The 25,795-nt window shown below is 41.5% G+C and overlaps 1 protein-coding gene across 4 annotated transcripts in view; it reads right to left on the bottom strand.

Annotated features, from left to right (window-relative positions):
• DGKI (diacylglycerol kinase iota) overlaps window positions 1-25,795 on the bottom strand; it is a 221,565-nt gene that overhangs the window by 7,393 nt on the left and 188,377 nt on the right. For all 4 annotated transcript variants that reach the window (XM_074871781.1, XM_074871780.1, XM_074871783.1 and 1 more), the window contains 3 exons: window positions 23,715-23,740; window positions 8,901-8,938; window positions 7,215-7,335 (listed from right to left, as the gene is read on the bottom strand). In XM_074871781.1, coding sequence (XP_074727882.1) covers window positions 7,215-7,335; window positions 8,901-8,938; window positions 23,715-23,740 — 185 coding nt within the window. The remainder of the gene's footprint in view (window positions 1-7,214; window positions 7,336-8,900; window positions 8,939-23,714; window positions 23,741-25,795) is intronic.

The following is a 25,795-nucleotide window of genomic DNA, read 5'->3' on the forward strand; positions in this document are numbered from 1 at the left end:
CAGTGCATTGAAAATGACGATATACTGGAAACTCTGATATATTGCAAGTTAAAATCTATTGTTAGTACTAGAGGGAAAATGTCATTAGGAAGTTGAAATTAGCCAAATTCTGTCCTGAATGACATCCCTGTGCTACTCCATTTAATAGTGTTATACAGAATGTAGATCAGGGTGGAATATTCCCAGCAGTCTTTATATTGATATGCAAATCCTGTACTCTACTGGTTAGCAATGATCAGGAAAGTAAGATTAAGAAAAACAGAAAAGATTTTTGTTAAGTGGGACAAAATAATGCATTTATGCTAATGTTCTTCTGTCCTTGATATTCACTACAGGCAGATGTTTATAGCAGCAAATTCCATCACTGAATTACAGTGATATGGAAAGACTAGGATCTGGATAGCCTTTGAAATGAGAAAAACTTTTCCCACTGCAGTCTGTCTTATTATTCTTCTCTCCACTGCTCTGGAGTATAGTGCCAGATGGTATGGGGCAGTTAGCAAGGGGAACAGTGAAACTTTATAGGAATTTTTCTTCCTGTGCATGAATATTTCTCTTCAGCACAGTTTGACTTTGAAATTCAAGAGTCCTCAAGAGCTTACAGCAAATCTCACCTGAAACTGAGGAATTTCACACTACTTGCTTACAAAGGCCTACACACAACTTCTCTACACTCCTTTCACTCTGAGTGTGTGTCAAAACGGATCAGAGCGAGCAACCTCTCTCTCCCTCACCGCTTTTATAACATACACATGCAGTATCATTGGGGGCAGCTGGCTGCCTCAGCTCCTGGAGCTTCATCTTCTGTCATCATGAGAAAGGGGTGGTCAAAAAAGTAGCATGCTTAGTCCCCAACGCACAGGACATTGCATACCTATTGTGGTAGTTCTCCAAACTCATTAGCCACTGCAATTTTTAATGTACAGCACCCTGACCCTACCACCACACATCCTCACCTCCACACTTGGCAGTTATGTGTTCACTCCTCCCCATCAAAAAGAAGAATCACTCATGACCCCTGAGCTCCCATAAGCATGAAGAAGGATACAGGGGGCTAAGCAGGGCCCCTTGTTGAAAGGAAAGAAAGATAATGCCTGAGAAACTTTAAAAAAAAAAAAATAAATAAAATTTTGTTTTCTCAAAGATAGAGGTAAATCCCCATGGTTTGCTGCAATGCCACATCCCAGTGACAGGTAACCAGGAATGGCCTGCAGTGTGTTAGAAAAGACACTGCCAAGTAAACTATTATTTCTGTTCATGGACGGGACAAGAAAGGTTGTGATGCAAAGGGTGACTGGTCTGGCTGCACTGGGCATAGAGGTACTTGCCCTGGTAAACAGAAAAAGGTATTAACACATTAGAAGGAAGGATAGAGAAAAGTTAGAAGAATATGACCTGAGAGGGAGGAGAAGCCGGAGCAGAGTGGGTCTGGAGAGATAAGAAGCCAAGAGTGAAGGAAAAGTGGTCTGGAGCAGGAAGAAATAGCAAGGCTAGGTCAGGGGAGCTGAGTGCTCAGGACTGGGCGGGCATCCTGCACATACAAACCTGAGGAGGTTCCAGGTACATCCCACCTGTGTTCAAAGAGTGCTCTCCTGGATACTGTCCCAAATAAAGCAGTTCATGGGAGTGCCCCAACTCCATCCCAGTCATAAAGGACAGATATTGGGGTTAATTGATCAGCAGCACAATGTGGTACCAGGATTCATTCATTTCATTCTTTCTGGCCTATCTCTGAAGCTAGAATGTCCCAACTCACACACAGCCTGAGCTGTGCTCTTTACTTCTTTATTTTATTTTCACTTGTGCTTCTCTTAAACCATCTCACGCCCTCCTCCTAATTCCCTCTCCCCTCTTTTTTGGACCTCATTTTTACATCAGTCTCCCTGGCGCTGCCAACCGACCATTCCAAATCCCCCTCTGCCCCAGGACAAAAGCTGCACAGATGTGGGAAGGGCTGGCACTGGGAAAGCTAACGGCACTGTCATCCTGACCCAGCGGGGAGGCGGCTGTTTTACTCCGGGACAAGAGGCAGAGAAAGAAAAGGGGACCAAGGCGCAGAGAGAGAGAGGACAAAATAACCCAATAGAAATCCGGAAGGGAAATGCATGAGTGAGATTTCTATCAAGGAAAACAGCAGGGGGGGAAATAAAAACAAAAGATAGAAAAGTGTGGAGAGGTGGAGGGAGGAAAAGAAAGAAGAGAGAGAGAAAGAGAGTGAGCGACTTGGGGGCTAAAGAATGGCAGGATGGGGACGGAGGTGGGGGGGAGAGAAGTTCGCATGAAAGGAACTGAAAAGCATGACGCACCGAGGGGAAGCCCAGCTGAGATCACTCTCTTTCCTTAACATCTCCGATAGACTGTCTGTGTAGAATTATTAACTTTTTTCCTTCTCTCCTTCTGCCCCCTTTCACTCCACCAAAGCCCCTCTCCAGTTTCTCAGGAGGCAAAGCAGCCTGAGCTGGGAATGGGAGGAGGGAAGGGAAGGAGATGCTCAAAAGCAGCTGCCCTTTAGCTGAGCTCACTACAACATAAAAGAGAGACTAAATGACCATATTTCAGAGGCATTTCCAAAATATACAGCACCATGCAGTCTGAAAGGCCTCTGGGCCGCAGCACACCCTGCCCTCTACAATGGATGTGGTTACAGCTACCCACAGGAGACCCAATGTTATTAACCCCTGACAGTCCCTTGTCCTGTCAGTCCTTCACAAAACTGAGGAAGAAGGGTATTTGCTTTAAGCAGTAATGTCTGACATTATCAACATTTCTGGGTGTTTATCTCTTTGTTTAATAACTTGATTCAGGTTGTTATCTGAGGGGCGAAACTAGATTTGGTTCCTTACCTTCAAAGAGGGAATCTTTTTAAAATAATAGTAATCTGCAAAGTCAGAACTATTTCAAGCCTTCCCCCAATTCCCCACTCCTCATTTTCACCCTATGTGAAGACTAACAGGGTCTGTTTTTTACTGCTAGTGTCTTTTAGCTCAGAATTTCCATTGTAGCATAGAGGGTAGTCAAGCTATGGGAGTATGCCTTCCATCGTAACTGTCTCTCAGCCATGTTGACCTAAAATTTGGTAAACTTGCACATTAAAATAGACTATTTTATACGTTGTGCCTTCTAGGAAAATTAAGCTATTTTCTGCTCAGGCCCCTCACAAATGTCCACTACTCTAAAACATTCTGCAAATCTAGACATACTAGCAAATGTCAGGCAAATTCACTCTTCTTCAGTGTTGCTTTCTGATGACTATTCAAACTTTGTCCCTGACATACATCTCTGTCACAGCAAAATTCTCTTTCCAAAAGCCTTCTTTGGAACTCCGGAATCTGGTCAGGATGCAAATCCAGACTCACTGATGGCTCTTCACTGTTGACTGTGCAGTGCTAAGAGTAACAAAAGCCTTTTTACCAGAGGACGCTATCTAATGAAGCAAGGACACTGAGGTTTGAGGTAACAGAAATGTTCAGGGTGGGATGCCGTACTGATTGACTGTTCCACCAGAAGTTCCCACCACAAATTCCTAAGGCAACTCTAAATTTCTTTCCTCTCTTCTGTTTAAAATTGAAATACCCTAGATGAGCTACAGAATTCTTGTTTGTCTTTTGAGTGTCTAGAGAAGAGGAGAAGACAAGGAGAAGGCAAACCTTGGAATATCTCGTATAATGGTTATAAATTACAAATAGTTCAGAACTACCAGATAAAGACTCCAAGCCAAGTTTGGCTCCAAATACAAATGATGATTTAGGAGGTCCTTTTTCTAACAGAGCTTCTTAAACCTTTTCTAATTCTGTTTGTGTTAAGCAAGTAAACAGTTAACTCTTCTCTAATGTGTACGCATTAGGGTGTGAGACAGTTGCTGATCGAAACACTAAACAGATGTGGTTCTGAGGCCTACTGAGTTTGGCCCTCAGTTTCAAGCTAAGTGTTCCTTAGCCCAGCTACAGACAGATCTTAAAAGGTGACCCTCCTACTACAAGCAAAAACTCCTGATTTAGGCAGGCAGTCTTGAACAACAGATAGGTCTGTGTGTCTTCCCTTCCTGCACAGGGGATAGAGAGAATCTGTTTTGCAGGAACAGCAGCCAACACAACTGTTCCTGCAGCAGTAAGCAGCTGTCGTCCTGACACCTACTACATTGGTGCTTCAGCTGCTATTCCAGGCTTGTGCTAGTCCACTGCTAAGTATCTGGCAATACTGCACAGCAGTCTCCTTGTGTGACTCATCTCTGCTTTTTCTAATTTAAGAAGGGTTATTTTCCTCCCCTTATCTGAAATCATTCTGATAAAGATCACAGAATAACCTCTTGCATTAATGTCCCCTGCATATTTGCAGAAAGCATAAAGCCATCTCCACAAAGGACAGTCACAGCATCACTACACCATTTTCTCTCCTTCATAGTCCCAGTGCTATGGGCAGGGAGGGATTCTCCACTCCTGTATCACATTCAATTCACCCCACTAGTTTAGGCAATTAAAATTCCTGGTATGGTGGGTTTTGTCTTGTTTTGTTGTTGTTGTTTTTTAAAGATATTCAGAAGATTTACCCTGTGTGATTAATAACAGGTTTTCTGTGCTGTGTGCTGGAGGGTATTTTGCAGTGGAACTCTTACTAATATTATCTCCAGCCATTATGGGAAGCAGATAAACTACAGAACAAGTATGGCTGGGCAGAGGTAATTCTAGAACAGGAGTAAGACCCATCTTCATCAAGGGTGGATATCAGCAGAAATGAGAAGCTAGATACAGGGAAAGTCTCAGATATTAGTAACGTTGGATTGGGTCTTATACACTAATTAATGTTGAGAAGATGCCAGATGCCAGAGAACGTAACAGAAGAACAAGGACATTATGATGATGATGATTCAGCAAGAGAGCTCATTTGTGACTGAGAAGTGCCCAGGGTAGAAATGAGCTTCATTAATTGCTTGGTGGGAGAAGAGAGAAGGCCCCTATTAGAGCACTGTCCCATGCATTCTCTGATCCCCAGAGAATGTTAAACAAACAATGCATTTGGAGGACCCCAGAGGACATATGTCTGGAAAGCTGCAAAAGCTTCCTGCCATCCTTGGGGATAAAGTGGGGAGAGAGGAACTGAGCTGACATTTGCTCAACCTTTTGGTTTGTCTTTGTCTAACAGTCCATAATCCCTCACATTTCTCTATTCACTTCAAAAATTCCCATGCATTCCCCGCTCACATCCTTACCAGCTTAAATGATCCCATTTTAAACCTTCACCAAAGAAATGGTAACTGGGTCAGACCGTGAGTAAGCTAAGGTATATGTGCCTAAGAAAAATCCTGGAGAGGCAGCCATGACAGTGAATTGGCACAGGTCGTGTGCACTGTGAGAAGAGACCAGAGGCAGAAGAAAATTAAGTGAAATTATGTCTGTCTACAGAATTCAGAGGCACATATATGCAATGCGACTAAAGAGATAATCCAGAGAAGTTAAATAGGAGGTAGAGTTAGCACTGGTAAGCCTTGTTACAACTGGGAAGAAAAATAGCCAATATTTGGATATAAGGCCAACTACAGTTAGCTACCCATGTGTATAATATTATGTATTATGTATCTATACATAGAAGAGTAAAGTAGCAGTTCAGAACCCCTCAGTCAGGTATCTGGGGCACAGTTCAGTTGCCCACACACAGATACTGCATGCCATTCGATATGCCTATGGGCAAGCCTTGGGATGCATTTGGAATGACAGGGATGCTTGCTTGGGCTCCAGCTGCCAGTGCAGTATGGGTCTCCTATGGGCCTTGTATGTCCTGGATATCCAAGGGCAAATGACATTAGATAGTTATGTTTAGCTAAATGAATGAAGTGTGCAGGTAACTATCAGCTGAATTACTTGCTGGGCTGCAATGTCTACTTTGACTAGGGTCTCCCTTGAGCTAGTCATGGTAGAAGTCTGCTGCTATTAAAGATGCCCTCCTCACTTCCATCTGCCACTGAAAGAAGACAGGTTTCCTCTAGTACCTCTGTCATACAGGACCAAATGAATTGAGTTATGGATCTCTGTTGACAGTACAGGAACTTAGACCCATAGATTACATGACATCTATATGTAAACACCTAAATTTAGGAGTCAAGCTTGAGCTAAATCCCACCCCAATTAGCACAAATGTTAACAGATGGATTATTGCCTTTTCCTTTCCTATGAGTTGTGCTTTTTTCTCCTCTGTACAATTTCTGCAGTAACTTCTGAGCATTAGCTAATGCTTATTCCAATTGCCAGAGGCAGTCTCTGTGTTTAGTGCTAACACTACTGCTGAAATAATATAGCTGATTTTGACATCCAGAAGTTAAAATAGCCATTAATATTTTGAAGAGGGATCAGAGAAGAGTTACAAGAACGTTTAAAGGACTAGAAAACATTTCCTACAGTGCAGGAGGCTGATCACTGGGACTTTAGCTCTGCATGCAGAGCAGTGACAATATTACTGTACCACTCTCCAGCAACCAGTGAACAAAATTACAATAGTTCAACAGGCAGAAACTCCTAAATGTGACTGCCTCAAACATATGTACACACACAAATTGCTGCACAGCTTGTGTAAGCATGCCTGCAATCCTGTTACTGACAAAGATAAAAAGAGTCGAAAGGAAAAAAGGGAAACGGTATGATCGCAGCCTATAAATATAAATACAAAATGGAGATCATAAATTTTTGTTATCCTGTGGTCTTGAATCTAAAAGAGACATAATATTGGGAGGTTAGAAGGCAAGTTAGGCAATTTCAGTCTAGAAATAGATGCACAGATTCCTAACCAGTGTGTTATTAAATGCTGAGATAATACCAATGGTTGGATGGGCTCTCCATCGCTGTAAATGTTTTAATGAAGGTTAGATGCTTTCTACAACATATGCTCTAATTGAAAAACAAATTAGTTCAGAGGATTCCTATGCCAGAGGTTCTAACTAGAGCATCGCACTGCTTCTTCACAGCCCCCCAACTGATGCCACTGTGAAAACACCCATCCTTCTCAAAAGCCATCTTTATTTTTGTTTCCACAACTTCCGTTTCTATGGAGCCATTACTGTCATTGCTACCACATTCCTAGCCTTCTGCTCACACACGCTGCAGGTGGACATTTTGCTGAGGGTGCCCACAGAGGAGTGAGGGCACTTCCAGCTGCACAGTGAGCTTTTACCTGACTGACACTTGGCTGAAGTACAGCTCTCTGTGGCCTTCCCCACTGTGACTTACCATGCTCCAGGATGTATTTCACAATCTCGCTATGCCCAGTCTTGGCAGCATGGTGCAACAAGGAGCAGTGATCAGGTCCTTGGATTAACAAATTGGCTCCTTTTTTACAGCACTCTATGAACTGTAAAATATAAAAAAAAAAAATCCAGCAACAACACAGAAGGATAAGATGGGAGGAAAGAAAAATATGTAGGCAAATTATTTACTAATTTTCATAGGACATCAGTAGAAAAATGGAATAAAATACTACTTTAAAGCCAGGTTTTAGGCCCCAGTGAAAAAATATATGAAACTAGAAGTATTGACAATTATATGGGTTAAGAAGAGCAGTTTTTATTTCCTAAACAATGAGACATTGCTACTCTACTAGTGATGAATTATTGCTTGCTAACAATGCTTGCAAACCATTTCTGGTGAAGCTGTTGGGATATTTTAAAATATATGTATTTGACAGAAAATTCTGTCTTCTCTACTGAAAATTCCATTTTTTTTCTCAGCACAGGAGACAAACACTTTCTGACTAAACCAGAAAACTCCAACTCAAAAATCCACAGGGAGGTGGGGTTCAGTTGCCCCAAATCTCCCTTTCTCACTCTGCACCCCACCTGGGGCTGGCAGAGAGGGAAGCACTATATGGGGTAAGAACAGGCAGAAAACAGCAACCGCCTGGGTCTCAGAAATGCTGCAAACTCGGCGGGGCGGGGGGCAGGGGGCAGTGGAAAGCAGTTTGCAGTGCAGATCAGTGCAGAAAAGAGGTCGAGGGCTGCGACAGTGAGGCATCATTTATGATGCAGTACATCTGAAGAAGGTCAAGAAGTTTCCCTGTCAAAGCAAACTCAGGCAAAAAGTTTTCAAGAAGTGGAAATGGGACAATATTTCTATGACTGCTGGTTGAAGGACTGCTCTCTAGATGCTGCAGCCACAAGCACAAGGGCGGAGGTATAGAAGGGGCACCTGCAGGCAAAGAGTTGGCCTAACAGTACTGTCATTTTTACAAATGGCTTCAAGCTGACTTCTTGCAGATAAAATTGCAATCATTAATCACAGTCCTCATCCAAATTTGAGGGCATGTTTTCAAATCCTGACCTGGCTACTGAAAAATGCAGCCTGAATAACTGTCAGAGATGGAACTTTAGACTTCGGGCACAAAACATTTTTGCATGCCTTTCCTCGCAATAACTAACAATACCAAGACACCACATGTTTTGAGAGATCCATCTGATGATAAAATAATAAGCTGAGGTTTGTTTTACCTGGTCTGGTGGTTGCCTAGATAGAAGTTAAGAAGTCTCTAGCAACTCTAAGGGCTTGGCCACCAACCTCACTGCCATAAAATATCCTTTACTGTGTAAGGCTGTGTCAGAACTACCCTGCTGTTCAGTGTTGCATTTGCCAGTATAGTAATTTCCCTGTTAGTAACTGACACATTGCTCTATGCAGTGCACTGTGAATCCTGAGCTGAAAGGTGCTGTCTAACACCAGATCCTATTCACTCAAATTTCACATCTCACCTGACTGATGTGTTCCCCTAATATTCAGGGTTTCCTGGAAAGGCTGTAAAATGGCACTTGCCAGCAGTCCCTACAGCAGTCTATTTATGTTTTGAGCAGAGGTGTGATAAAATTTACAGTATATCAGACCTGCAAAAAACTCTGAAAAAGCGGACACTCAGTGCTCTGTGCTTACCTTCAGCAGATCACCAGCTATGACTGCCTGTAAAAGTGCTGCAAAAGACAAACAGAAAACTAATGTTAGGCAGAAAGCATTATGTATATAGCCTCACGGCTGAGAACATAGCTCACAGTATGTGCAAGTTAAGACCAATGCCTCAATCAACTTGCATTCTCATATACTATCAAAACCAACGCAAACCCTGCACTGGCAAGCAGTTGGAAGACCGCCCATGTTGCACAAAAGCTGTAGGGACATCAAGCCAGAGTTTCCAATGTTGCCCTGGAACTGCATGCTTCTATCTGAATTTTTATCTTGAGACACTTCAGGTCCCTTTCAAGAGTGGCCACAGGTGGGCCCAAGTCTCTGACACCTGAGCTGTCACTGAAGATGTCAATGTCAAACACAGTGGAAGCATCCTCAGACCTCTCAGACTTTATTCATACTGATGGTGGAGCAGTCAGTCAGTCTCAAATACATTGAGAGTCTCAAGTTGCAGATGATTAGGTGGCAAAATGGAAATTTCTTAATAATTATTTGTATTACAAAAACATTTTGACCTGCCACTCGGGTCTGGCAGGCAGAGACAAACACAGAGCAGGAGCCAGTCGCCTCCTTTTTAGCCTTTGCAATTTAAACAGACACAGAAGGAAAGAGACAAAGATAGGCAAAGTGAACAAAGGTTCACAGCAAGGCAGGACAGAGCTGTGCACAGAGCCAGGAGCTGCTCACTACCTGCTACTGTCTGCCCAACGCCCATTAAAAAGAAGGGAGACAAAAACCTGGGACTCTGTATTGCCCTACGTATAGGCTACATTCAGCTAAAAACACCATGGTGGCAAGCGACCACAAACATGAGAAGTTGTTCAAATGTACAACTATGCAGCTATTTCCTCCTTTTTTCCTCCCTTTCCCTACCATGATATATATATATATAGTAAAAAACAATTATGAATAATCTTTCTGGGAAAGCACTTACTTGGTTTGCATCTTTGAAAGCATTAAACATCTGCCTCAGCTCATACTTTTTCAAGAGTGCCTAAGCCCATTTCTATCTTTGAGTCTAGGCAGCGCAATCAAGTTAAGCATTTGTTCAAGTGCCATTCTTGATAAAGATGTCAAAAGCTCACGTGGGGAGGAACAAGGGGTAAAGCACACCATAGTATAGCCTTGCCTCAGAAAAAATAACACACAGGAAACTTCACAGTGTGAATTCCACGAGGAGCTTGTTACGGTTTCAGAAACAACACATCCAAACCAAATACTGCAGAAGAGGAAGGGAGTGCAAAGACTACTCAACAAATGTCCCTTTCTTTGAAAACACCTTGGGTTGTGCATGGCTTTCTGGTCTTGACAATGCCTCATGCCCTGACCATGCAGCAGTGGGAAAAGCAAAAACCCAGTCCAGCTAAATTCTGACTTGGGAAAGCAGTAGCAGTAATTCTTATAACATTGGATTTAGGGCAGTTTTACAGTGAACATGAGTTAAACTAAGTCCTGCAAATCCCCTTGGCATCTGTGGGAGTGAGGGCATACAGATTTGAGGAATGGAAAAAGACAAACACTGGCAGGTAAGAGCTAGAACTGGAAAAAACGCATATACATCTTTTCTTCAGATTTCATTTTCACTGCTTTACAACCACCTTTTTTTTCCCCAGTAGTTCTAATATTGGCTCAGCCCAAATGAATAGCAGAGCAGAATTTAGCCCTTGTGTCATTCATTTTATCTTTTTCCTCCTTTTTCATCAACCTGGTCCCACTGCCACATTTATTCTGTGGGCTACTGCAGTTTGGACTTGTATAAATATTTTGTTGTCCTTACACACATGAAAATCAAATGAACTGGTGACACCAGCTTTTCATTGCCTTCTACATACAGTATTTTAAAGACATGGTTTCCCTGAAGTTACTTCCTAAGAGGCAGAGATACATTTTCTTATACAAACTATGCTTAAGATTATAGTTCAGAAAAGCCAGGAGAGAGATCTAGAAAACTATGAAGTAAAAATAAAAGCCTGGCAAGCCATGAGACATCTTCTACGCTGAGTATCCATAACCAGAGGTTGGCCTGATGATAAGGTTATTAGGACAAAGCAGCTCTAAAACACATTCAATATAATTAGACCAATCTTTTCCCTTCTTTCCTAAGCCTCCAATCCAGCAAAGTATTTAGACAGGTGCTTAGCTTTGAGCTAATCACATTCTTTTCACCAAGTCTACCTGCACACTTAAAATCAAGTGCTTTGCTAGAGTAGAACCTATTGCATAAATGAATACATTACAGATCAACAAAACCAGCTGGCATAACAAGCAGATTAGACTACAGTAAAATAATTCAGTGCTGTAAGCCAGGGTGCTGGAAGGCTTCGAAGCTATTGAACTAGAAATGGGGAAAGGTTCTTTAGAATAGGGAACACATTTACATAAACATATGAATATTGCTTAGCACACTAACCCCATAAACCCAAATGGGACTGCTGGGCATACTGAGGAGGAGGGTGAAGATGGCAAAAATCACCTGGTTGTTAAAGAGATGGTAAAACAAGCAAGCAGATGGCATTGACAAGAGAGAGCAGACTGAGAAATTGGACAAAAATGCTGTTAACATGCAATGCCAGGCTAGCTTAAAATTAAAACCATTAAAGTGAGAATCATTTTATTTCTTCTGAGCAACACTGATGTAATATATAACATGAATTATGCAATTGTTCTATCATATCATAAAATACCTTCAAGTCTTAAAGATGCCTCAAAAATTACTTGATTTAATAAATATTTAAATCAAGTCATTATTTTCTCAACTCTCCTAAGACTAGCATTTGTCATGACTAATAAAAATGTTGTATTACCTTTTGCATTTATTTAGCAAGCAGATTTATTGCTGATGAAAGGTGACAGCTTGACAAGACTGGAGACTGAAGTGCTCTGTCCATATAACGAGGAAGCACTCAATCTGCCACCGTGGTAGACTCCCCAGGCTGCCTTCGCAGTGAAGCTCAACTTCGCCTACTGGTACACCCCTGCGGACAGCCCCTGCTCCATCCCTGCTCCATCACTGACCTCTCTGCTGAAACTGCCAGCAGATGTGTCAATCATTGCCCAGGGTGATGGAACTTGACAGAAACAATCAGCTGCTAGGATATGGACAGCCAGAAGTGCAGACTATGTATGTAACAATGGCTAGAGACTAACAACTTTTGGTTTCCACTGGGTGAATTCTGAGAAACGGTTCAAACCACCCCTGTGGACCAACTTACAGAAGAAACTTCATTTTAGAAAAAGCAAACACAAATAAACAAAAACTCCAAATAAACCACCCCAAAATGAACAAAAAGCCCCCAAACCACACACTTGACTTATAAATATTGAACAACTACAAGTGGACAATGCACTAACAGAAAAAAACGCCATTTTAAAAAGGCTGCTAATTGAATTCTGCTGCAAGCTAGTGCAGCTTGAGACACAGGAAGAACTACTAGTACATCCACACATCCCCAAAACAATACCTTTCCTGTGGCATGTGTCATTCATTATTTCTATGTTAGTGTCCACTCTTTCTATTGGAAACAGCTATTTTTATTTCATATTCTAAAAAGTATATCTTAATGTGACTGAGCTACTACAAATATTTTTGCTTCCCAGTCATAAAATTAACCTACTAAATCACAGTTGCTCTCTGGTTCTGCATGTGAATTCAGCAGCATTAAAACAGCACTGTAAAATCAGTCATTAAACACTGCAAAACAGATGATGAAGGAGTGAGGTATCTGTACTCAGTAACTTCAGAGTCTGCAAGATGCCTAGGAGGTCTCACAGGGCTGCCTGGATGGTCAGAAGAGAAAATAACCCTCTACAGAAAGCAACCTGGCATCCCTGCAATAGCTCCCGTTGCGTATCTCCCTCCATGGACTACAGAAGTTCTAGGGACAATGACCTCCTATTTGCAGTACCTAAATTAAGGGCCAAACTAAGTCAGAGAGGGGATCCTGGAGAATGACATGATGTCAGGAGACATGTCTGATCACCTGCAAGAAGGACAACCAAGCAAGGACAAAATGGGGGGGGGGGGGGGGGGGGTGTCCTCCTTTTAAGGGTTTCTGAGGTATGATACTCCTGGGACCAGGCAATGCTCATGATCTCAGAAGTTCTGGGAGCTCTTTGTACAGCATACAGGTGCAGCATGAGAATGCTTCATAAATGTAAGGGCTAACAAAGACAGACCCACAACTGCAACATGTCAAAAGAAAACAGCAAGAGAGGGACAGAAGTCATTGCCACCATCTTGTTCACTTCAAAAGCAATGAAAATTCTTAGTAGCATCACAAATAAGGAAAACCTCAACCAACAACTACTCCTTCCCATCTGCCCTGCAGGAAAATTCCCTCCTGTTCTCAAAGCTGCTGATCAGCTTAACACCAAAGACATAAGCAGGGCTCAGCACCAGGCTATCATGCCAGAATTTTGCTACTTTTGGAGAGAACATGGAGAAAAAAATTCTTACAAACCCTTGTAGGTAGCACCTCAGGATCACAAGGTTCTTTGTTTAAAGTAGGTTGACATGGAAGATATTTAGTAAGTTAGCAAATTAATCATTAGGAAGTCAGTGAGAGGAGTTGGCTTTCATTGGAAAGAATCTTAAAGAACAGTACAGTTCCGCAGTCTACCACTGGAGGGATCAGAATAATTTAAAACTATGCCTTAAAGTATAAGTACCACACAAAGGAGTTGTCACATCCATGCAGCCAGTTTGAGATCTATGAATGAAAAGCAGTGTGAGAGCAAAATATGATTTGCAATAGTATATCTTACCATGGGTTAAAAAATACCAGACTAGCAATGCATCTGATCAGTGTATGACAGTATTTAAGCACATGGGAAATTATGGCAGAATTCAACTCCCAGAACTCCAACAGAATTAGGGCTCATAAAATCTTTAGCTCTTTCAAAAGACACAATAAGACAGCTGATGAACTGACGTGATCAGGACCTTGTTTTTCAGGCAGTGCCTGTGACTGTCCAGCCCTAAGACAGCTAGTGTACCAATTCAGCACTTGGAATTGATATGCCATCCATGTTTCAGTGCTGGATGTTTCTTACTGGTTATAGGCAGCTAATAAAAAAATATTAGACATTAGAGATTTGGTGTGGGGCTCCCAGAATTTGAGCCTGTGTCCACCACCATCTCCTGCTAGATTTGCTCAGGGGAACTCTTAAGGAACACCTCATGAAATACTGCCTCGTTCAAACCTTGCTGAGCTGATAATGAAGAAGAAACTGCAGCAGAAGGTGACATCATCAGATTTCTTAAGAATTATTACACTTCACTTGGCCTATCATTAACTTCCAGAACATTTCCAGCTCTTTATTGCTGTTGTAGATCTTGTGAAATTCATAGTCAGAAATTTAAAGTAATTACTGTTTTACACATTGAGACATTAAAAGCTGACCCTGACTACTAGAGTGCTTTTACACAGCTGGAGCCTTCTGAGCTGTTAAAGATCAGCATTACAGAAATGATAAGAAAACAAGCCCTCGTTCTTAATTTCCCACTAGTTTTATAGAAATCAATAATAACTTCTATTTCAATCACTCAAAAAGCTACAGTCTCAAGTGAGTGTGAAGTCCATATAGATTATCATTCAGAAATACATTCTTTTCTCTGTAAACAATAATTTGCTTGTAATAGCTTTGTACAATCTAGTAAAGGTCAAATCTAATACGACAAACTGACAGTAACATAACTTACCCAGAAATGTACAGAACTGACTTTTTTCTACTCTAGCCATGATCTTCAACCTTGTCCTGCACATGAAAGGGGTAGAGGGCACCACAGGGAATTGGTTTGTGGACTACTTCTCTTCCAAGATGACTATGAAAACAAGCATCTAAGATATAGAGCAGTGCATACACTTGACATTTCTGAAGGGTCTGCCAGTCCCATAGAAAAGTTTTAGGGATCCATGGTGAAGAAAGGTTGCAAATCCCTGCGTTTAAGCTTTTACAAACCCTTTACCTCTTCCCAATATTTAACCTGTTTTTAAACTTAGAGGAAAAAAGACCTTTAAAATACATATGCCAAACTGTTAACATAAATTAGAAATTAAATTACAAAATTAATTACGGTTTGTTGGAAGGACTGAGCTCACAGGTCTTTGATCTACAGACAATCTCAAGTCTGAGATGAGCACCTGATGTTTAAGCTGATGGTGCTTAAACATTTCTCTTTGAAGCTAAGCTAAGTGTAAAGAGCAATTAAATGTTTCTTCATGTATTTTATGCATCTCCAAGTACTGGAAGCAACTACTGAAGACCATGAAAAAAAGTTAACAGAAGTTAAGCCTTGTGGGTTGAAGGGTCCCCTAGATGCTGGCAAAATACAGAAATAGTTAAATCTTTGTGTCGCTATGAGACAAAAGGCTAGTAAAAATAAAAGCAGCAAACGCAAAACATCCACTATGCAGACTTGCTTGAACTTCTGCACAAGAAAAATCACTTCTTCTGTGTTCACTGAAAAAGGACTTTACATGAGGCAGCTGTCTGACTCTTACAACCAAATTATCCTCCTGATAGAATGAGGCAAAGGTCCCGGAATATAGCCTAAGTGGTTGGGCCAAAAAAGCTGCACCAAGCCCCTATAAGGGACACTCACCCCCTTTGAAGCCTGTTATTTATAACAGTGCACAACTTATGGCAAGATAAGGACACAAACATTTGGTGCTATCATAACCATCAGGACTGAATTTTTCTTTACAGCTGTGCACAGGAAAAGCTATGTTTAGGCAAAAAATGTCCATTTTCATGACAATACCCCGTAAATACAGCACATGTACTGATGGGGAATCGGCCTGATTAGTAGTGCTGTTTGATGGTACGACTCTTGGGTCTATCTGTGCCAGGTGTTAACCTCCACCTTCTTTTTATGCTGACTTTTACCTCCACATTGAACTAAAGCTGACATATAGTAAAAGAAAAAAATTCTTGCATCAAACAGAATGTTTTTGCACGATTTTTAAACTTTGGTGCTGAGCAATCAAAATGGAACATCTTCAGCAAAAAGATGGCTAACAGACCAGAAGAATCAGTCTCGCATTTCAATGCTTAGGAAAGAAGCTGCATTATAACTAAGCAAGGGGCATTTTGATGGGTAACTCGATTGTCTGTAAGCCTGAAGAGACATCAACTTGCAAATGCAATTATAGCTTAAAAAGAAAAAAAAGTCTCTTACTAGCCAATTTAGAAAGTCTAGCCCTATATGACAGCAACGTCTCTTTCTAATCTAACATCAGCCATGAAAAAGAAGATGCTGGCGGTCTACATCTGAAGCAGCTGTCTGGCGTGGGCATGGGGAAAGGTTTCTGGACTTGCTAGAGGAATTCTGTCTCAGCCTAAACGCTGCATAAGAACCATGATGGACATATGACAGCAAAAATACATGCAGTTTAGAGGCTTCCTGCCTAGAATATAGTAACTCTTGCGCTGGCTAAAGCCAAGACTCATTCATTTTTAAAATTCTTCCAAAATGTATCTGTTTGCTGCCACTACCCACTGTCCTAAAGGAACAGGAGGTAAACAGGACTTCCCCACAGGATTTCAGCTTTGGGAAAGGCTTAGGATTCTTGGAAATCCAAGAACAATGGCCCCAGTCTAGGTATGTCACGATGGCAGTGCTATGAGACGCTCCTTCCATGAAAAAAAAAAAAAAAAAAAGCCCGAGAGCTCAAATCGATCCCAAGAGACCATGAAAACCAACAGTGTGGCAACCTGCTGCAACCAAAAGCTCAAAAGCACATCAGCTGAACAGCAGTCAGACACAGACATCTGATGACTATTCAGCAAGGGAAATATTATGAAGGTCTTCACACAGCATCTCGAGCTAATCCATCTGTACAGGAAAACGTGTGGATAAGCACACATTCTCCTGTGGTTTGAGAGACACTTTTGAAGCATGCTGGCCCTCTGAATAAATCATACCTCAATAACATCTATTTCTAGGATTGCACAAAGAGGCAGAAAACCCTTCTAAACATTTGTGGGTTGTCCTTTAGTTACAAAAGGACCACATCCTGTGCAGATTCAAAGGAGAGAACTGACACAGTTTTGACTGAATTCGCCTAACTTGGGAAAGACAAAAATTTTAACATGCAAAAAATCATCATTTCTCAGGTAGTTATAAATATGCATTGCAAAACTTTTCCTTTTAAGAATTTTAGATCCAAACAACACACAGCATCAAACCACTGTTTAGAGAGGGGGGAAAAAAAAAAAAAAAAAAAGGAAAAATAACCACACAGACTCGCTGGAGGGAAAGAAAGAATTCTCACTTACACAAAAGTCCCTTCATACAACTCTGGAAGGATAAAGAAGCCTTCAAGCAGATGTAAATTACACTCAAGCTGCCTTTAAGGCCCCATTTGCACTGTCAGACTAGTTTAAAGGTACTTTGATGCCAATTAGAGTCCACCCTGAATTGCTTATGTGGCACTGGTGCTGAGCTAAGAGTGCAGTTGATGGTTAGGAGTGGAAGTACCGAGACCCTAATGCCAAAATTTTCCTTCAAGACCGTTTAACTCAGATTCACAAAAGGAAGGGATGACTGTAAAGAAAAAGGACTTCCTTCGTAAATGGTCCAAAACCCCAAAGAACAGTTGCAGATAAACTAAGTACCATCTGGCAGACATCGTGCCTTTTTTTCTTTCCTTTTCCCTTGCACCATTTTTATTTTTAAGCCAAGACAGGAACAATTAATGTCATTTTCAGGAGTGATGTGGTGGAGGAAAATGTCTCTGATCATGCGAAAACACAAGGCAGGGAAGACTTTGGCTGACTAATGCAGCCACTTTATCAATAAATTGGCATTGCTTTGGCAGGAAGAGAATTCTAGGTAAAATAATTAAGCAATGATTTATTTTTTATTTAAAAATGAAAAGGATAGCAAAAAAAGGAACATTGTGGGCCACACTGTTCCTCCCCCTTTCCTGACTTAGTGGACCATCACTATCACAGGCACTCCCAACACACTCTCTTCAGGTTTTTCCCACTGCAAGGCTGGCTGCAGTGCCTGCCTGGCAATATCTAAGTAACCCTTTCTCAACAAACTAGGGCTTCACAGTAAGACTAAATAACCTGAAAATCAGTTCAAGCATTTATTTGTTGGCCAGAGTCTTTGGTGGGTAGAGTGAATTGGTTTCTTGTTTAACAAGTTGCCACTCTTATCTGACCATGCCCAGCCTCTATCAGATACAAAAACCAGGAGCAAAGTAGGTTGCAAGGTTACCCAGGGCTTCTGCTTTAAAATAGGTGCCATGATTCAGACAACACATTCATTGCTCCTACTTCCTCCTGAGGGGAAAGGGATAATGACAGTGGCCATCTGGAAAGAAGTGTTTCCCAGTTTTCCTCTATTACTCATTCAGACGCCCACATCCGCCAGACCTCTCCCTCCCAGCTGCCTACTGACCCCTCGGCCTGCTTAGATACGGTAAGAGGTGGCGTATAGGCACCTTTTAAAGGTTTTGGGCAGAGAGGACCTCCCTCAGCCTTAGAGAAGTGTTTTGACAGAATGCTTTCTCTTGCTACCATGGGTCTGCATCAATACCAGCCTCTGCTGAGCTGAGAAGTAAATGAACAAACTCAGAGCAGAACCCCAGGCAACTGTTGGCTCAGCTGGCCACAGACGTACTTTTAAAACACTATCCAGGAGGGCTTTCTTCCCAAAGTAGCTAATTAATCAAAATAAATACCTGCAGTCAGGAGCCCCCCCACTGCACTGTCTGATTTGTTCAGAAAAAGCATTCCAAGACATCTCAATCTGTTGCTAGGTAAACGGCTGCAACAGTGTCGTGAAGAATACAGCTTCTCAGCTGGAACTGTGTGAAACCATCACTCTCTTTTGAAGGAATCTGGTAGACAAAACAGAGGTGCCTTATTTTTCTTTTTTTTTTCTTTTTTTTTTTTTTTCAATTCTACCAGCACTGAGATGTTTGGGTTCATCTGCAGTACCCTGTTTGTCCTTTTATTCAGAATGGCAGGATGCTTAAAAAAAACTCTCGAGGAGAACATCTCTTTGCAGGCTATGACTAGCAAGACTAGTGGGCAGTGGATCCAGAAAGAAGAAAGGAGGTTGAGAAAATGAAGTCCACATTGCCACAGGCTTCCAGGGACAACAGGAAATCCCATGTATTGGAGGTCCTAGGAAGTGTTCTCAGCTCTTGTGGTATTTTATGGGGCTCCTACAGCCATCTTCCTCCTTGCATGGGTTCAGACCTCCTCTCTTTAATGGAGCAGACAGCACTGGAACAAATACCATAATGCACAGGACATTATGCCTCCAAGGCAGGAGCAGACAGTGCTTAGCAAAGCATTTTGCTGTATGGGATGGAGCTACCACTGTCTTCCATGCTCACACTTGATCACTCCCTTCCTCACAGTTCATACAGCAGCTCTCTCTATCCAGAGGGACATCTAGAGACAGAATTACATTTCCCACCCCAAGCTTCCAGTTTGAACCTGGGCCAGGCAATCCCTGTGCAAAACTCTTATAATACAGGCTAATTTGAAGGTCACCATTTAAACCCATTTCACTTCTAATACACTCCTGGCTCTGCACAAATCCCTCCTAAGGATAGGATATCCATACTGGATGACTCTAAGTATCATCATGGAACCACCATCTGCCAGAATCTGAAAGATCTTTGAGTGTTGCCATTCAAGAGTTTGCTGGTATTTTTTTTCATAAGACTAAAATGGGAATGGAAGTGATTATACTCTTTTTAAGAGCATTTCCCTCAGTTGCTCAGGTGATGATGAAGAACAGCCAACTCAAGTTACACAGGGTAACCAAAGAATGGTAAAAATAACCCAGGTGAAGCTAGACCAAAAGTAATGTAAAATATAAGAATATTATTCAATGCATTGACCAAAGGTAATGTAAAATATAAGAATATTATTCTGTGCATTAGCACGGGAAAATTTGTAGACAGGTTTCTGCAGGTCAGCTGTGAATAAGAATGGGCAGGACATGATCTAGCATACATACAGTGTACAGTGCAGTACTGAAAGGTGCTGGATGAAGAAAGGGTTTGGTAAATATCAACCATTCACCCAACGATAATCAGGGAATGACTGTACTGGCCAGGCAATATATCAGAAGTCTGCATTCCCATCACAGTACCATACCTGATCTAAAAAAAAATAGATATGGTTTCTTTCAATAACCTCCAACAGCTTCAGACTTCCTGAGCATAAGACCAGGTTTTTTACAGAGTGAAAATACAGCTGTCTGTCCCCTCCCTCAGGACAACCACCAGGTGTTCTGTGGCCCTGCCACTTGCCTATTGTTGACTCAGTCCCAACACCCAAAGACAGACCATTATCCTCCAAGGCTGCAAGTAACTCCACCAGAGCCCACATGACCGAGGAGGTAGTCCTTCCATTTCATTCTTCCCAGCCATCACCCTAATCCCCTGTCTAAACTACTGTGCTTTGGTATTTACTTGGCTTGTTCCATTTTGTCAGTCAGTTAGGGAGTTTGGAGGTTAGGGGTTTTGTCTGCTCTTTTTGTGGTTTTGTTTGGGGTTTTTTTAATTAAAAAAAAAAAAAAAAGGAACGAAGAAGATGGATTTCACTCTGTAGTTATGTATTTCCTAACTACCTGTACCAAGAACAAAAACACAAACCTTCCAAAATCTTTAAGAGGTTTGGGTTTTTTCTTTTGAAGTTTGGTATTTTCTAGCAGTACTGTTTCTCTTTCTGTAATACTTAAAATGGCTCTGTTTTGTAACTGAGAAAGGTGCCTTTAACACGTGTCCACAACAAGGAGCATTGTGTGCTGTTACAATTGTTCAATAGATGCCCAGTCCCAGACAGATGGTGCTTTATCCTCACCCTCTCTTCAAGACAGCATAATGCATTGTCCTGTCAGGGATTAATGGAAGTGCCACTCACAGTAGATGCTAATTCTGGTAGCAACTCTGTTACTACACTACAGATGCTACAGCTACTGCTTGCAACTAATGCTTGAAACAGGCAGTCCACACTGGAGGAGAAGCAGGACATTCAGAAACCAAAGTGAAGAGCACAACGCAAGAATCTATGCAGAATGCAAACTCATGGTCAAGGGGAAAGAGACATTCGAAAAGGAAGACAAGGACGATGGAAAGAAAAAACACAGAAACAGCAGAAGAAAAAATGAGGACCGAAGATTAAAGCAGACAAAGCAAAGATCAGGAACCAAATGGGAAGTTAAAACAAAAGATCCAACACAACAGAGAAAGTGCCTTTTCTTAGTAATGGCCAGCACATCACATCATCAGAGAATCAGCCCTTGAAAGGTGCCCCATAACAGGGGAGAGCAGCTGAAACACAGGACATAGAGTGATGTAGGTGAGTGTAGGTTATTCTACAGCTGGGTCTTGCCCCATTGTGCACCCCAAAGCATTATTGCCTTATAAAACTACACATGAATGTTCAACATCTTGAACAGGCACACAGTTGAGTCCTGATTATTAATGAAAATAAGCATCTCAAAACTGACTCCTGGATACCCACTCCAAGAAAAATATACCAGGAGAGGTGTGCATAAACACTATAAAAGACAGGCAATTCAGAGATAAGTTTTCAGCTCTCTCCTGGACCCTCTCTTTTTTGTTTAGATAAGAGATTTCAGATCCAAGACTAATTCAAGATGCTTCCACACATGCACAAGGTGGACTGAGAAGCACCTACGCTCAAAAGAGCTTGTGCTACAGCACCTTTGTCACATTTTCTTTCAAGTACTGTGGTCATTTACCATGGTCTGTATGTGGCATAGTGGGAGAGAGGAAATCCAAGTACTGGACCTCTCTTTCTGAAAAGTCACTGGGGCATGTGAAATCTTTTGTGTTTGAGAGAAGCTCCTACATATTTACATGGATGACAAATCTAGTTAGATAATCCACACAAAACTTCTAATAACCAGCACTATCACATCACTAATTGGTCAAGGGAACATAGGCCTTTCACTCTGCATTTGAGAGAAGGTTTCTTGTGGGAGAAAGGGAAGAAAGGGAAGGAAGAGGCTATTCAGAGATGTTTATCAAACCTGAAAAGCCAGACTGGCAGCAGATGGTAGATGGCAAACAGGAAGATTTTGTGAAAAACTAGAACAGTATAAAAATAGTGGAAAGAAGGAAAGCATTATGACAGCAGGAAATACAAAAGTTTAAAGATATACAAGGAAATAGATTTATTAATAGATAAAAATGGAGCAACAGAATAAATGCAAGGGAAATGAAAAAGCAAGAGCAGTCTATCATTAACAAGCTTACGCACCAACAAGCAGTTTGAGTCCAGGTCTTGAAATAGTGTATTAGACCACAGTGTTTTCAAATTTCTTCTGAGGATTAGAGAAATGGGGTATACTGTTAACTTCTCACAAATCTCTAGTACTTTATATTAAGAAGCTGTGGTCATGGTAAAAAGCAGATGAACTATTAAACAAGAAAACTACCTCTAGTTCACAAAATCAATGAGCTGTAAATCACGGGAAGGTGATAGGGTACACCAGGAAATTCAAACTGTATACTTCTGTAATTCTTGTGCTCTTGGCTGTCAGGGGATCCACTGCTATCAGACACTAGGAATGGACTAGAAGGGCAGGATATATCTTTGGTCTGACATGTTTGTCCGTTTTTATGGCTTGCTTTATAACTTTCTTTACTAAGAAATAACATGCCAAGGAGTTGGAAGAGAATTTATTGATGACAATATGTTTGACAGTCACTATACTGGACTAAAAAGATCTTGGCTGAAGCCAAGGACAATGTAGGTTGATACCTAACTCATCACTCCACACTCCAAGCAAACATACTTCAGTGACATACTTCCAGGCTCAGACCTCCTTACATCTCCAATTGTAATAGTCCTTACTATTCCCTATCCGGACCTTTCTTGAATAATACTTATTGTATTGTCCATAAATTTTGCTGATTGTGTTAACTGCATGCAAATTGAATGCCAGAAGAAAATAGGGGTTTTTTCTTTTGTGGTCCAAAATAATATTCCAGATTCAGAGCTACACGATGAACTTTCCCCTCTTAGTTACAATCTCCCCACCCTTTTTTTTTTTCCATTCATTGTGCCACTCTGCCAGTGCAATTATTGCCTCACCTGCAGTATGCCTCTGGATTTCTGTACCAATGCAACCATACTTTAATGTACTGCAGAGGAATACCACCTAGGTCTATTATTAACCAGCTAGTTACTGCAAACTCCCTCTTTATCCATAGGGGAAGATCAAATCCTTCAGTCTCCTTCAGAGCAAGTGTGTTACCATAACCAGCAACTCTCGTTACTCAAGCCATGAGATTTTCATATGTAGAAGCTCCTAGTGGCACTAAATTCCACACCATGCTACCAAACTGATTTTTGGGTTCAAGCCTTTAAACACAAACCACTCTCCTCTGTTACAAAGGTGCTGTTGTATAAGCATCGTAAGAGATCAACCCATGTTCACAAAAACCATATATCATCCTTTAAGCTCACACATAACTTTTCATAGGTGAAGCTCTACACAGTCGTGTGAATAAATTCCAAACACCTGCAATAGTTCAGTTTAGCTGAGCAAGATTAATTTTACAAATAACTCAACGCAGGCTTAACTTCTGCCAGCCGCAAATACTGAACTAAATGAACAAGCACTTGCTGTCTAGGGGTGAACAAAGTTTGAGCAACATCAAAGTTTCATTTTTATAAAGTCATTTTTCTCCACCACAACTGTGTTAAAACACAGCTTACAGCTAGTCTTTAGTCTCATTTTTAATATGCTATTAGTATCTATAAAACGCATCTTACCTTGATCTTCTGAAGAGACCGGTGACCTGGAATAAAACAACAAAGTCCAGTCAATCTTTGGTATGGAAAAGCCACAAATAAGGTTCAATGTCACTGTGGGGAATACAGTATGGAGGAATTGGAAGGTTTTATTCTTGGGCTAAATTAGAAGGGAGGGTTGGAAGGCATCTGACAAGAAAAGAGCAGAAAAGGTCAGAGACAGAGAGCAGGTTCTGCAGACCAGGATGGCCATATGGAGTCATGTCCATAAGGCAGCTGGCGGCTGCACTGTTAAGCACTCATGCCAAGAGTTTCTGTAGGTACTTGACAAAGACCTTATCTACTACCGTTACTGTTGGAAATAACTGACATCATTACTGTTAAGAAAGTCCTGCTCCTTCAGAGATTATTGAAGGTACCATAATGAAGTGTGGGCCAGGAGAAAACCTCACAGCTAGGGGTAGTTGAGGAAATTATAGCTTCAGAGGAACTTGCAGTCATTAAGGTGGCCATTTTTCTTACTACGAGTCAGTGTGGTGGAGAGCATAAAACACTAGTCGTAATTAATACCAGTTCATGCCATCTTCACAAAAGCAACATAAACAGAAAAGAAAAAAAAAAAAAAAAGAAGTCTGGGCAGATGTAGGTACAGTAAAAAGCAATGTAACAGCAGCAACACAAGAGCTACAGGATACCCTAACCAGTGGCTTAAGCCTCTGATAATAACTCCAAGAGAGTGAGGGGTTATAAAACATGAGGGACCTCTCCGTGCCCCCACTGATGAACATAAGGGCCCTACTGAATTCCAGAGAATTGTATCACAGCTCTCATCACTCAGGATCAGACTCCGCATCGTTTTGGTCAGCACCCATAACACAGGAACACAAAGAGGTATAAACTATTTGCCCTCCATTTTTTCCTTTGCTGCAGTAGCTTGGCTTAGCAAAACTGGGGCTAGCTGTACAGCCAAATCTGGGATGTGCCTTGGTTATTGAGATCAGATTGACAGCACGCAGTGGATTGGACCATTGCCTCAGCACTTCCCAGCAAAGATTTTCAACGGCATATATAGCCTGCCCACCCAGGTAACAAGGAGTTTGTTCCTGCAGTGAATGGGCCAACCCATGCTTACTTTCCAAGACATATTTAATTTTGCACCAATGTACAAAAATAACAAATTACTAAAGATTTAAAAATGTTAGTGTTGCCAGCAAACAGATCAAAGCTGACATAAGAAAAGCAGCCACAGAGGGATGAAGGAAAAAGAAGGAACAAAGGGGAAAAGAGCACATGTATATTTAACTGAGTCAGCAGGGGCTGAGGGTTTAGGGGGGGGGGGGGGGGGGGGGCAGGGGGGGAAAGAAGGGTTAGAAACCCTGGATTTAGAGGAATAAAGGAGCTGAGGAAGGAGTCATGATCTCATTCTATAACAGAGGTCTGAAAATGAAGGTTGAGGGATTATAGAACATCAGAAGCAGATATGCAAATATGTAGATGCAAACAGGAAAGATGGAAAGAAAAGAAGGAAACTTTCCTAATGAGATATGCAAATTTTTAGTTTTAAAAAGGAGAGAGATTTCCAGAGAAAGAGAGGAAAGAGTTACAGCACAGCTGGAGCAATGGTCACTGTGAAAGGAAAAAATGTGATTGCCTAATTAAGATTCTGACTGTGCAAGAAGCCAATGTGTCTGTATGGATCAGAATTAATGAATCCTCTACTCCCATTAAACCCTCTGATTGCTGCTGAACATCCTAGGCATGTACCCTGCTCTGCTGCCAGCCAGGCCAGCTCTGCCCTTGCACTTCAGCCATGTCTGTGGAAGTACAGTAGGAATACAAGTAACCCAGAGGATCAGCAGGCATCACTAGGACTATGCCCCACTGCTTTGACCAGTTAGTTATAGGCCTTCCTCCACAAGCCCCAGCAGAAGACCTTCTGAAAATCAAAACTCAACATACAGTGTTTCCTACAAGGTTAAACAGTGCAGAAAGGGCCATACCAAGAGGTGCAAATTTTTAGGTACTTAAAAATACTTTTACATTCAGGAGTCATGCCAGGTTCCTTAGTTCACGTATCCTGACTCTCCACCCATTGCTAATGC

The sequence above is a fragment of the Strix uralensis genome, chromosome 5 (assembly GCF_047716275.1).
Source record: "Strix uralensis isolate ZFMK-TIS-50842 chromosome 5, bStrUra1, whole genome shotgun sequence".
Classification (NCBI taxonomy): Eukaryota; Metazoa; Chordata; class Aves; order Strigiformes; family Strigidae; genus Strix; species Strix uralensis.